The sequence below is a fragment of the Semicossyphus pulcher genome, unplaced genomic scaffold, assembly GCF_022749685.1.
Source record: "Semicossyphus pulcher isolate SPU_LCO1_2020_fin unplaced genomic scaffold, fSemPul1.0.p SCAF_6, whole genome shotgun sequence".
NCBI lineage: Eukaryota > Metazoa > Chordata > Actinopteri > Labriformes > Labridae > Semicossyphus > Semicossyphus pulcher.
In genome coordinates this window covers 8,808,733-8,821,526 of record NW_027211737.1, presented here as the reverse complement: position 1 = coordinate 8,821,526, position 12,794 = coordinate 8,808,733, and the positions used below count along the sequence as shown (strand labels likewise).

The window sequence follows — 12,794 nt, the reverse complement described above, 5'->3', positions numbered from 1 at the left end:
AAATTGAATGTGATCAAGAGGAAGATGGGTGGTCACAAGCCATCAAAAGCCGAGCTGCTCCAAGAGCGGCCTAACGTCACCCAACAGCAATGTGAGAGACTGGTGGAGAGCACATTGAGACGCATGAACGCTGTAATTAAAAATACAGTTTATTCTTCTTTCTTTTTTCTTCTTTTTCTGTTTATTTGTTCTTTCTTGTGTCTGTTTTATTTTTGTTTCCTTGTTTGCTTCATTTCTGCTTTGACAACGTCTGATCTTTTTGTTTCTTATTGTCCTAAAACTTCATGTTTTGTAAGGGTTGTACTGTATTTCACTTGTATTGTCTTCATATTTTCTCACAATAAAAAAAAAATCACCAAATGTTGATCTCTGAGTATTCTGTTGTTTAAACATGAACATGGACTAGTTTTCTTTGCATTATTCAAGCACTGAAAAACATCTTTCTTCTTAACCAGGTGTCATTTTCTGCAAACTAAAGACCTAAATGAGAAGATTTTATTTGTGAGTAGTGATAAATGTTGTAAACGATAAAACAACAATAGTAGAACCTGAGAAAAACAAGTTTTTCTGGAGCTGTATATCATCATCTTTTTTAGGCTTTTTTAAAATTATTAAATAGCAAAAACAGACTATCATCAGCTTGTCCATTACAAAATAATCTTACAAGAACTTTGTTGGGTATACTTTGGTCTGAATAGTAACTTCTTGCAATGCATAAAATAAGAATTAGAATCAGACCAAGCATTTGTCAAATGAGAGTTTGATACTGTTTGCAGAGGTTTCATTTCAGAAGCTTCACAAACAGTATTTATGTGATTGATATCCTGCTTTAGTTTGCATGATGCTGTTGTACACAAAGAATGTTTTAAAAGACAATCACTCCCCAGCTTTAGACACCTTTAAATCTTAGTTTAAATAATCTATTGTGCCTTTGATTGATTCTTTTCTGCACTTTTATTTCCTGTTTTATTCAGGGCAACAGACAAATGGTAACAGCACTGTAACTTGCACTGCAAGTTTTTTTTATGTCATCTTATTTTTAACAAGGTTTTACTTTCATTTGATTTTATTTTGTTTTTTTGCTGATTATTTTTAAATATCCTTCACACACTTTCTTTGCCTACGTAAAGCTCTTTGAATTTGAATTGCCTCTCTGTTTGAAATGTGCTGCACAAACAAAGCTGCCTTTCCTTGTTGGTACTGTTAACCAGGCGGCCATAATTATGTTCCAGTAAAAAGGACCATAAAGCCTCCCTTACCTGTCAGTCAGTATGCACAGTCTCCCCTCTCTCAATGCAACAAAATCAGGCACACCAGCTTGAACTGGTGCAAGTTAAATTATGCATATTGATAAATTAATAAAGACACCTTTTTTCATACCTTGACATTCTCTTAATGGTGCCCTTGCTGTGCAGCATATGCATACTGTAGAGACATGACACACACTGAGTTTACGCTGAGGGAAGGTTTTAATTGCTCAACCGAGACATTAATCCTAATGATCAATTTGTGCGTGAAACAGGCACCCAGGGGGGTTTGACAGTTTCTGTTTCATATACACATTTAGAACCAAACCATATCATCTGTAATTTTGTTTTCTGTTTGTGACACAACCTGTTTCACTTGGGTTTTCATTATTTTCTTGACATACATAAATGAGAACAAGAACGGACAGCCTGGTTTATACTGAGCACTAACACAAAGTGTGTATTAATAATTGATCAGCTCCTGTTAAAAACTACAGTTCCTCAAACAAACAGGTTTTCTCACTTATAACACATATAATGAGAAATCCACAGCTATTAAAGTTTTTTAAAGCAGAATTAATGGACTTTAATCGGCTTGAGGGCTTGACCAAACGCTCACTTAAGCCCGAAAGATGAAGCTACTGTAGGCGGTTCATATGAGACAGACTTATTAACACTTACTGTTATGTAGAGGGCTTGTTGTCACTAATGAGCATGGAGGGGATTTAATAATGGCCTTGCTGTTCCAGGAGGGACCCTTAGAGGTTTCTACCTTGTCTGACAAGATGAGTACAGGGTGCAAAAAGAAAGAGGAGACGAGAGCAGGAGGGCAATTACAGCAGCCGAGTCCTGCGGGAGGAATGTACGTGTAGATAAAGAGTGTAGGTGGGAGATAGAACATGAGCATATGCACCATCTTCATGCTATCCCCCTCTCTACCCCCTCTTCTGACTGTATCGCCATGGAGACAGCTTCCAAGGCAAGGAAATGTTCACTCACGTGTCTTGAGTGTTGTGTTGTTTCCAATTCAGGGAATTAGCTGCAGCTACACACAAACACACACAAAAGGATATGGACGCGTCTATAGGCTCTAACCACACACTCCCGTCCCCGTGACTCCAACCCACAGCTATATGTGAACCACGTAAGCCGATTGTATTGATTGAGAGAAGCAGTGAAGGACTGCCATAAAGACTAATGGTGGGAAATCAGACTGTCGATACTGCGTTGTTGTTTTTACTGTCTCCATTGACGCAGCTGTCAGAATAGACATGGAAAGAAGCTACGCAGGCTTCATGTTTACCCAGCTGGCCTCCTGGTCCCTGCAATTACACTTGATATAGGAAGCGTGAGCTCAGCAGAACCTGATATGTGACTCATAAATAAACTCAGCAGTACAAGTCTTATTGTATTATTTCACATGGGATTGGTCTGACAACTCAGAGTAAGAAAAGGCTATTGAGCCAGGTGTGTTTGTATTTGTGAGGGTTTCCCTGCTTATCCAACGAGGCTTTAAACACTGACATTGTGTTGTTCTGGCTCTGTACTTCACATCTGATTTAAAATGAAACAATGACCATGAGGCTAAGAGCTGACATTAAGCTCAGTTTGACTGTTTTTGAATCCATCCTGGGTGAAATCTCTAGTACTGCTATTTTAGCACTGCATTTTTAGCATTATTAGACATGCTAGCAGCATCTCACTTGATTTTGCAAGTGAACGCCTAAAGTAACTTTTAGCGCCTTGCAACACAGCTAACCATGTTTGGGCAGACCTTAAATATTTTGCCATGAAGAGACTTGCATATATTGCAATCCTTAATTATTTAATTTGCATTTTTTTTAATGCATCTGCTCTTTTTAAGGCCCTTAAGTCACAGCCTTAAAAAACATTTTGAAGTTAGAAGTAGATGCATGAATATTGATCAGCTGATGGCAGCATCAGCCACTATGTTTACTCTAGTTAGAGTCAGTTAAACTTAGCTTCTACTTTTATTTTTTTAAATCATGTACACTGTATATATATATCTGCTTTGTGATGTCATGGACAAACAAATAAGCATGTGATGTAAGCTGTAGCAGCATCTTTAAACTTTTTAGAAAGGCTTTGACTGCTTTCCATTGAAATAGTTCATTCAGCACCACGGACAGTCAGTCCGTCTGTTGATCCACGATTTCGGTCCAGACTGAAAAATCTCAACACTTTTTTTATGTATTGTGATTAAAATGTTGAACACATTCATGTTCCCCAGAGGGTGCATCTTTAAGACTTTGGTGATTCCCTGACTTCTCCTTTGGTGCAACCATGATGTTCACATTCATGATATAGACTGAAAAGTTATTGGACGGATATCAACTACATTTGGTATTTACATCCATGTCGCCCTCCCCTCTGTGATAGCTTTGTAATTTTTTACCTGACAATGGTGCTAGATGAAATTTAAAAAATCACCAATTTAGCCACTGCTTTAGCTATTATATTATAACAGTTATATTATAACAGTTTAACATTAGCTTTTAGCAGTCATTGTGAACATATTAGCATGTGGATGTGCCAAAGTAGAGCCCGACAGAGCTGCTAGCATGGCTGTAGACTCTTACGTATAGTTTCTAAATGTGAGGGGACCAATATCCTATCATATATGGTTTTTAATTTCACAAGATTTGTAAACATTGTTCTGTTGAGTTCTAAAAAACATTTGCTTTAGCTCCTTGCTTAGCTTTTTGTTGAAGATGGCTCTCTGAGCTCTCTTCATAGTAATTAGCTGAGCTGATATGAAACTGTTTACCCAAGATCCATCCTCAAACTTTTCAGTCGTTATTTATATTCATTAATAAACATCGGAACATGAACATAAATCCTCTGTCAGGCGTTGCACATTAACATGTCTCTTAGCAACTCCAACTAAGGTCACAAATTGCACCTCTTACACACTTGACCACCGAGAGTACCTTTGCACCCACAGCAATACCTTTTAAGTACTTACCCTCTTGTCCTCATGTTGTCTGCAAACCACCCCCACCAACGATCTATGGACATTAGCCAGACTGTCAAATATAAACACCAGCAAGTTTGATTATCCCAGAAGCCAGACAGCATATAGGGCAGATGGGTACTCCTGTCTCTAGGAAGAGCCCCTACACTTTAAAGATGATGGGCAAGGCACGAGCCAGGAATGTTTGCACATGGCCACAACAGATGAAGCATGACTGTATGTCCTTTAACTAACAACTCTACATGGTATGTAGAGCCTTTTGTATACATAGCAGCCTTTCAGAATGTGTGACAGGCAGTCAGGGGCAAGTTCATGGTCATAAAGAAAGTGATGAGGAGCAAAGCGTGCAACCGAGAGAGATAAAGTCTTACGGCACAAACCCTCACACGGCCTTTTCTAGTGATTAGATTACAATCCTATTCACCCTGCCCTGAAACACAGAGAGACTACAACTACTTTGTACACTCTGTAAATAAGCATCAAACAGCTTATTTACCTCTGGATGATCGTGTTGACAGAACAGCGCTTTTCTAAAAAGCCTGTGTTAATGGTAGAGGTGGAAAAATATATATTGGCATACACTCGCCAGATGTTCTGCGCCATATGGAACATCTGCCAGAGTGTTATAAGTGAACAGCAGTATCAGATGCCAAGTGCACCATCACCCGGGGATAAAACAATCATGGGGACTCTGGGAAGCTGCAACACATGTCAGTCCTGCATGATGTAACGGTGCATACTCTAATCATTTCCCGCAGCATCTTTGTAGTATCCAATCTTGTCGAAGCTGTTATACAGTGAACATTTGGCAGCATCAAACCTAATATTGTAATTCATTTATTCAGGCACAGGTACCTTATAACTGTTGGCAAGGCAACAAATGTGGAAACTGTCAGCCCAGTTGATCTCTGACCAATCAGGTCACGTGAGTTTAACTGCTGAACGCGCTGTATCATTGCTATGATAAGATCTAGGCTGTGGGCTACAGAATCAGCACATGCACCAGTTAAATCTCATCCTGTCTTTTAAACAGTGTGACAGCAGTCTTTCCCTTCACAGCCTGAAAACACATCTCTCATGTTATTTTCATATCTCAGGTTTGCCCTCCCCTCCGTCTGACACAGCAAAATCGTTGTAAATAGAAATTCTTCCCATGCACCACCCTCAACGAGAGCCCGATATAAAAGCTGCTGGGATTCTAAATATATTCCCCCCTCGACATGAATATTCAAAAGCGCTGGCATCTTTTTTATCCTCTGCTTTTGTTCCAACAAGCAGCATCTAAAACTTCCCATGAGGAAGATACTTGTCCAATAGACTCGCTGCAGTGCAAAAATAGTTGAATGGGCTTCAGGCCAGACGTGGGTAAATAGAAGCTGTGAAAGTACTTAGCTAAATGGATACTGATGGTAGGAAGCTAAAGAGGGAATGTTTAAGTTTCTGTAATAATCAGTTGGAGGGAGGATAATCCCCCTAATGGAGGTGGCCGGCCTGTAGACTGACAAGATCGACATTAAACAGCAGGTTTAGGTCCTGTTAGATCCTCTGAGGCATCCATGCACTCTATAAGCTGCTGTATGTGTGAGGGAGTTGTAGAGAGGGTCTGAGCCCCTCTGTATGTGCACATGTTGTGTTCAAGGACCTAACTCCGAAGCATTGTGTTCTAAAACGCTTACTATGGGCTCCTTAAGTGCACTGCAGCAGAGTTTATCATAGTTAGCCTTGAATCGGCATCTCAAAGGCGCTGATTCAAAGCAGCTTGTCTTTCAAGGTCGGTCAGGGAGTTCTGACACAAACGTGCAGTTATAATGAGTTATTCTCACTATATTGTCGACTATACTTTTTATGTTGACACAAATTCCTCCTCCTGTCGACTGTAGCGATGGAAAATTGATGAATAGTTGAATCTGCATAGCAATCCCTGAGAAAGGCACATTCACATAAATGAAATGTTCCTTGTTTCTTAAAATGCCAAAGAGACAAATCCACAAGATGTCCAACTCAGAAAGCTCCTGAAAACTTAAAGGCTTTGGGAGAAGTCTGGTAGAATCCTACAGGATTGTCGGGTATAAGATCTCTTTCTTGGAAAGAATTTCTATGAGAAGTTCACTCACAAGAGTACAAAAAGTATTGAGGCCAACAAACAGTGGCTGAAAGTTCGGAGTAAGGCGGTCAGTTAATGACATCTTTGGGGTGTAGTAAATATGTAATTATGCTTAGAGTTTTTTGTATAAGATCTGCTTGCTGAGCAGTTGTCTCTCTCTGAAATCTTTATACAAGACAGATCATCACGTACTGGGCATCAAACTAAAGCTCAGAAAAAGGCAGATAAGGTCAAACTTGCTCTGTGTGAGAAATGGGACATTAGACCGAGTAAAAAAATAAATCATAGCCCAAAAGGAAACTTCAGAAAGCCCAAGAGGCTATTTTGTGTGGAGGCATAAACTGAAAGCCATGAATGCTCCGGGACATTGGCCTGCATCTTAAATGCATCTTAAATGCAGCAATTTGTCAAAGAGAAAAAGAACAGAGCTCTGAAATTATCAGATGAACCAGAGCATTGAGAGACAACTGAATAGGATGTTGATGTAATAACAGTGGTGATGAACGATGCCTTTGAAATTCACTTCTCCCTTCCCTGCAGTACGGTCTGAGGAAATGATGATGGCAGAGATTTTCCCCTGAATGTCAAACTGTTTTATAACCGAATGAAAGAACAGTGAAAGACAGTTTCACTGTTTCATTATCAGACTAATGGTAATGACAGATATGGTAGCCCAACAGGCATATTTGAACTAATACTTACATACATTCTCGTATATTTCAGTTTCGTGATATTGAGCGCCACCCACCACCCACTGGCGATAATCAGTAATAACGGGAGCACACTTCCCAACTGAACTTAATTTGACGTCTATGGCTGGCTCCCTTTGTCATGGTTCTAACGAGCATGATTGATTTTCCTCGCCTTCGTTTGTAGACTGTTTGCCTTCATCTGAGCGTCGAATTTGTTTGTTTTTCTTTAGATTTCATGTATTTTTGAAGTTGTATCTATAGTCATCGATCTTTTCTCATGTTCAGCCATTGTAGATTACCGTTTCCTTGCAATGCTTACAGAAGTGCAACCACTTAGCTCCGCCTACACTCTCTGACCAACTTCAAGGATTTAAAACTTTGGTCTGAAAAAAATTGGTCCACCATCACATATTCTTTCTATAGTGAAGAAGGATACTATATGGAGCGCTAGTTTTGCTCAGTTGGTAGAGCAGGCGCCCCCATGTACAGAGGCTACAATCCTCGACACACTGATCGCAGGTTCAGCTCCCGGTCCAGTCCCCCTGTCTGCCGATCATTTGGTACATGTCATCCCCCACTCTCTACTCCCCCCATTTCCTGTCTCTCTTCAGCTGTCCTATCAATTAAGGCAAAAGCCAAATAAATAATGATAAAAAAAGAAGAACACTACAGAAGAATAACAGATATTTTGTCGAGTTGATCCGTTAAAAGAAACTCAATTTCATATTTGATCAATGTAAACCCACGTAGATAAACATGACAGATTTAGAAAACAGAGAAAAAATATGAATATGATGTCCCTCATAAACCGGCATACTAAACTGCTCAATTGACTTTTCTATGAACTGTTAAGAAAATGTGTCTTTTCTCCTCACATAGAACCACTTTCAATAAAAGCCTGAGAGTAGCTCAATACTGAGGCCACCATTGACATTTGAAAAGAGTACAGCAGGAAGCTTTATAAATCAAGGTCATACAGCGTTTAAAAATGAAGGCAACATTTTTTTCATATTGAATTACAGAAAAAAATCCACCTTTAAATCCTTGTACAAGTGTACAGTATAAGTCACCACTCTGATCAACGCATGTCAGCAATTATTTTGTTATTATGCAATTAAACCCGCCACCTACCAGGATGTGTCTGTGTCAAGCTCTTCCATATTGAGAGGACCCTGCACCAGCTGAAACCAACATTGTGGTTCTCATGTGCACTGATGCTCTCGCTCTTTGAAGACCTGAAACTATGACACTTCCTGTGATGATATAACACTGCTTAATCCTTTTTCTGAAAACACAGGAAACACCGGCATGCTATGTCAGGTATTTTATGTTCAGGTGCTGTTGCTTTGTATTAAAACCATAGAGCAACAGTGAAGACTTGTTTATGATGCTAATTGTCTTAAATAATGTGGCAAGATAATGAAATAATGAGGAATCTGCTGCACGAGTGTGTGCGAGTTCAGGATTTACATCATGCATGACAAAAATCGCGACATATTCTGTCAGCCTGTGTTTCTACCTTAAGAATCGCCACTATAGACAATACCAGTGGTGAAGGAAGCACTTACATGTCAACATGTGCCGACAGCTCTCCACTTAGCACATCCCCAAGGATCACAATCCATTTTCCAACTGTAGAACAGCCCCAATAAACACGACACTTCAGCTGCAACCCACCACAGCTGAGTGGTGAGACCTCTGCAGCAGGTCGGCTTCTGACATGCACTCCTGGCATGTATTGACGACATGATGGTTGCATTATTATTTGAAAAAGCAGTAAGAAGCTTGATCGATTATTTTACTTATTTTTAAGCACTTCTTGGACACATTTCTGAGAGTGGAAGTGTTTCATTGGGGGTACATTGCAGATTTAAGAGGTATGGTTTGGGGCATAGAGACAGAGCACAATACTGTTCACTCATAATTCAATGTTCTCCATTGACTTATTTGTATTGTGAAGATGTCTACAAGTAACTTTCCTGTTGAGAGCCCTGAACTGCACTTTTAAAAGGAATCCAAACACACAAACTGATCCTTTAAGATCATAAAGGATAAGCATAAGATATAATATGACATAAGATGTACTAACGGGCATCACCAGAGAGACTGGGAAAACTGTAGGATCCAACCATAGACTGTGTAAAAAGATGGACGACATGACCGCTCCCTAAAAATGAAGCCAAACCCTCTCTATCGCCCCCTGCTGACTGGCTGCAGTATAGGTCATAAAGCCCGCCTCCTCCATGTTATTAGATGGGGCATGAGTCAAAATATTACTAATACACGTCAAGTACATTTTTCTCAAACATGGTTTCTGTTATTGTAGTTAGTTCTTATCATGCTGATTTACGTCCGAGTGTTCAAATTATTTTTAATTAGTTATTTGATGCTGTAAAAAGGATGATTGACAGCTCTGTTGACAAATACGGCTCCTGCAGCCAATCAGTTCCTGATTAGCAGAGTGGAGGACGAACGGTGAGAAGAGACGTAACTAAAACAATCACTACAGTCATTGAAGTTTACATATCTGTGAACGTTAACCTCAGACCAACACAAGAAGCTGTTCTGCTGTTAAACACGCCGGCGTGCGGGATCTTTGCTGTTTTTTTGGAAAGTTATGTGTGTGTTTTGGTTAGCTGATGTGGCTACGATGGCTCTACCTGCCGATCTCTGCTGCACAGACTCTCACTCCAAAAGACGTCACTATCGCACGCAAGGTGGCAGCGCCTATAACTGGGGCTATTTTGGCTTCAATTCCGTACAATGAGAGCAGATGGAGACGCGTCGTCCATTTTTATATACAGTCATTGGATCTGAACTATAGAGCTAAGCTATGCTAGGCCTGGTGTTCTCTTTGTTAGGTTTAATAATGATTGTCTGGTGATTTGATAACTGCTGTAAATATTGAAGTATTTTACTGCTGGCAGGTCAGTGGGATCACTTCTCCAAGTAATATCAATGTAATGAGTGGTGATACTGAGACAGACCGACAATCCTGAGTTTGACGATGTCCTTTTTCTTCTCTGATATACGTAGGACTAAAAAAATACTTTGACATGTTGATATCTTTTGGTCCTAGCTTCTTATAGATGTTTGTTAGCATTTCAGCACTTGGCTGCTTATTGTGATGCCTATTTTTTCCCCCTTTGGTGGACATGGTTATCACAGTATGATGCGTAAAGTTCTGACCCTACGTTTGCTTGACTGACAGGTATCTCAGCCAATCACTGTCTGCTTTGGTGGTTGGTGTTTGTTTTCCCAAGTTGGCAAGAGAATCATTTGTATTTTGCAGCTTCATTAACAGCTGAAATCACTTCAAGCCATGAGCCCAAATTAACCCCTCAAAATCTTCTTTGAGAAAGAGATGCTTTATTTCCAACCTGATGAATCTGTGGCACTTGCATAGTTAAAGGATAAGTCCAACACTCCTTGGGGCTGCCCAATTTAGCCATTAATCAATGTGTGGGTCATAAATATATATGCCCTTCTAATAGTGATTAATGATGTTTTCCGGTGCCTGTTGTTTTGCCTTACGATACCACGCAACACAGACCTCTCTGCTGCAGGGGGACACCAACAAGGTGAAGCAAACATTAGCCATGAAGCTGAGAAAAACATTTCATGCAAAAAGTTGCAGAAACAAAGAGTTATATCAACAAATTCCAAAATAATACAATATTCACTGTGAATTACTGGTCCGGCCTCCAGACTTCACACCTTTTATCACCACATCTCGACAGCTCGGGTGTTGCATAAGACTCTCAGTTTATCGAAGGCGAGGAAATTTAAACCTGATTTGACTCCAAATATATCACATCAGCCGTAACAGCATTATTATAAACATTCATGTGATCAGTGACTCGGCATGCACAGACACGCAAGAACAGCACAAACAGCTAACATGTTGGTGTTTTCAGCACCTATTTCCCCAATATAACACGCAGACTTTAGCGACTCTCATCCCTACTCGCATGATTAATGCTTCAAGCCCTGATCTTAACACACTGACAATACCGACAGAATGAAGACTGGTGCAAACATTCAGTCAGGAGACAGATAATACACCTGCAATATGCTGATAAAAACGCACAGGCTGCCTTTTCACCATTTCCTGTGGTGGGGGTCGAATTTGACAAATCTGTGTTGAGCAAATCAATTTATTTTGTCTTTGTCACGACAAATGTTGAAATGGTAGCCACAAATGTATGAATTACTCTCCGCATTCTGCACCATTGCCTTAAAAAAACATTGCTCTCTTTACAGATATTGGTAATGTAAATGGTAATATAACCTCCAGACACGCTCAAGGCATTACGTTCACATCCAGTCTATGCACAATCCAAAGTGAACATTCCTACTATGCATTTATGTGCTCGCAACATTTTTCCAATCAGTCCTGCGTACACTTTCCATTGCAGACACAATCCATGCCATGCAAGCATGATGCTACCAGGGACTTACTGGGCATTGGTTGAGTCCATACTGTACTCCTCTTGATACCTGCACGCAGCACACATGGACACAGATAGGCAAAGGTTAGGAGAGAGTGGGGAGCAGGTAAGGGAAAAAGAGGGGGAAAAGTGCAAGGAAAGGAAGCTACTCAGGATGCCAATGCAGTTTAGTTGCATCACTTGCATCTTGAGAGAGAATGCAACCATTGTTAGAAACTTAGGGGACGAAATGAACACAGTTTGTGCAGCAAGAAGGTCAAAGAGGGGATCTGATACCATGTCAGATGGTTGATATTCCTTTTGGAATATCAGTACAATCTTTGGAAAAAACATTGGTAAGACATTTTTTAATGTCTATGTATCTGATCCAGTGTTTGAGCAGCTGCTTCTTACTGCACATTCAAGGCCTTGTCCACCGAGGTTTCATGGGGTCCCCTTCAAACTCCTCATAGAAGTAATTATAAATAGTTACACTGGAAATTCAGGTCGTCTAAGCATGATTAGAAATACAGATAGTATTTCTGGACATTGAATTCACAGAGCACACGTAAAGCAAACAAACAGTTCACATTACATTAATCAGAAACAACACTTCAGCTGACTAACGAACAGATGGGACAATGAATGCAAACCACAGGGGGTCAGTGGACACACCCTCCTGGTCAATCTCTTATTGGGCCATTTTGAGATGACCATGGAGAGAACACGGAGGCAGCTGACAGACAGAGACATACCAAGATATTGATTGTAGTGACCAACCAATGGACTACTGCGATGAGCTAGGGGTGAAAGGTTAAACACACAGTTTGTTTTGATGCAGAGCAAATTGACTTGTGCACTCTTTGGCTTTAGACGTCCTTTGGAAACCAATTACTGACGCTAAGGCACAGAGTCTGCACACAGTCATTTGTTCTGTGACAATACATTAAATTGTATGTTGTCTTTTTAAAATATCTTTATTGTACACACATTCATGTTAAATGTGACTGCAAATAAAATCAGCCAGCAGAGACACATAACACAGCACAGCGTGGACTTCTTGGCTGAGTCAGAAGCCCTTTGAGCCACTGGGACTCGGACAGTTAACTTTTATCACCGTGGGCAGTTTAACTTGGTGTTTCTGATAAAACAGATGGCACTTATAACAATGGTTATGTCTGCCCTCCATTAAGGTGTTCCAGTTTAAGAGGCCTGGTACCAAGCCAGCTGGTTTAGACCAATGGAATGGCGCCATTAATAATATAATTAGTTACATTTGTGCTTTAGGTGCTATAACAAGTCAAATATCTGCAGTAAAAATGGTCT

General features: G+C 40.2%; 1 protein-coding gene across 7 annotated transcripts in view; it reads right to left on the bottom strand.

Moving 5' to 3' along the window:
- Positions 1-12,794, bottom strand: part of kcnt1b (potassium sodium-activated channel subfamily T member 1b) — an 83,488-nt gene that overhangs the window by 39,958 nt on the left and 30,736 nt on the right. For all 7 annotated transcript variants that reach the window (XM_069682502.1, XM_069682505.1, XM_069682504.1 and 4 more), the window contains one exon: positions 11,500-11,538. In XM_069682502.1, coding sequence (XP_069538603.1) covers positions 11,500-11,538 — 39 coding nt within the window. The remainder of the gene's footprint in view (positions 1-11,499; positions 11,539-12,794) is intronic.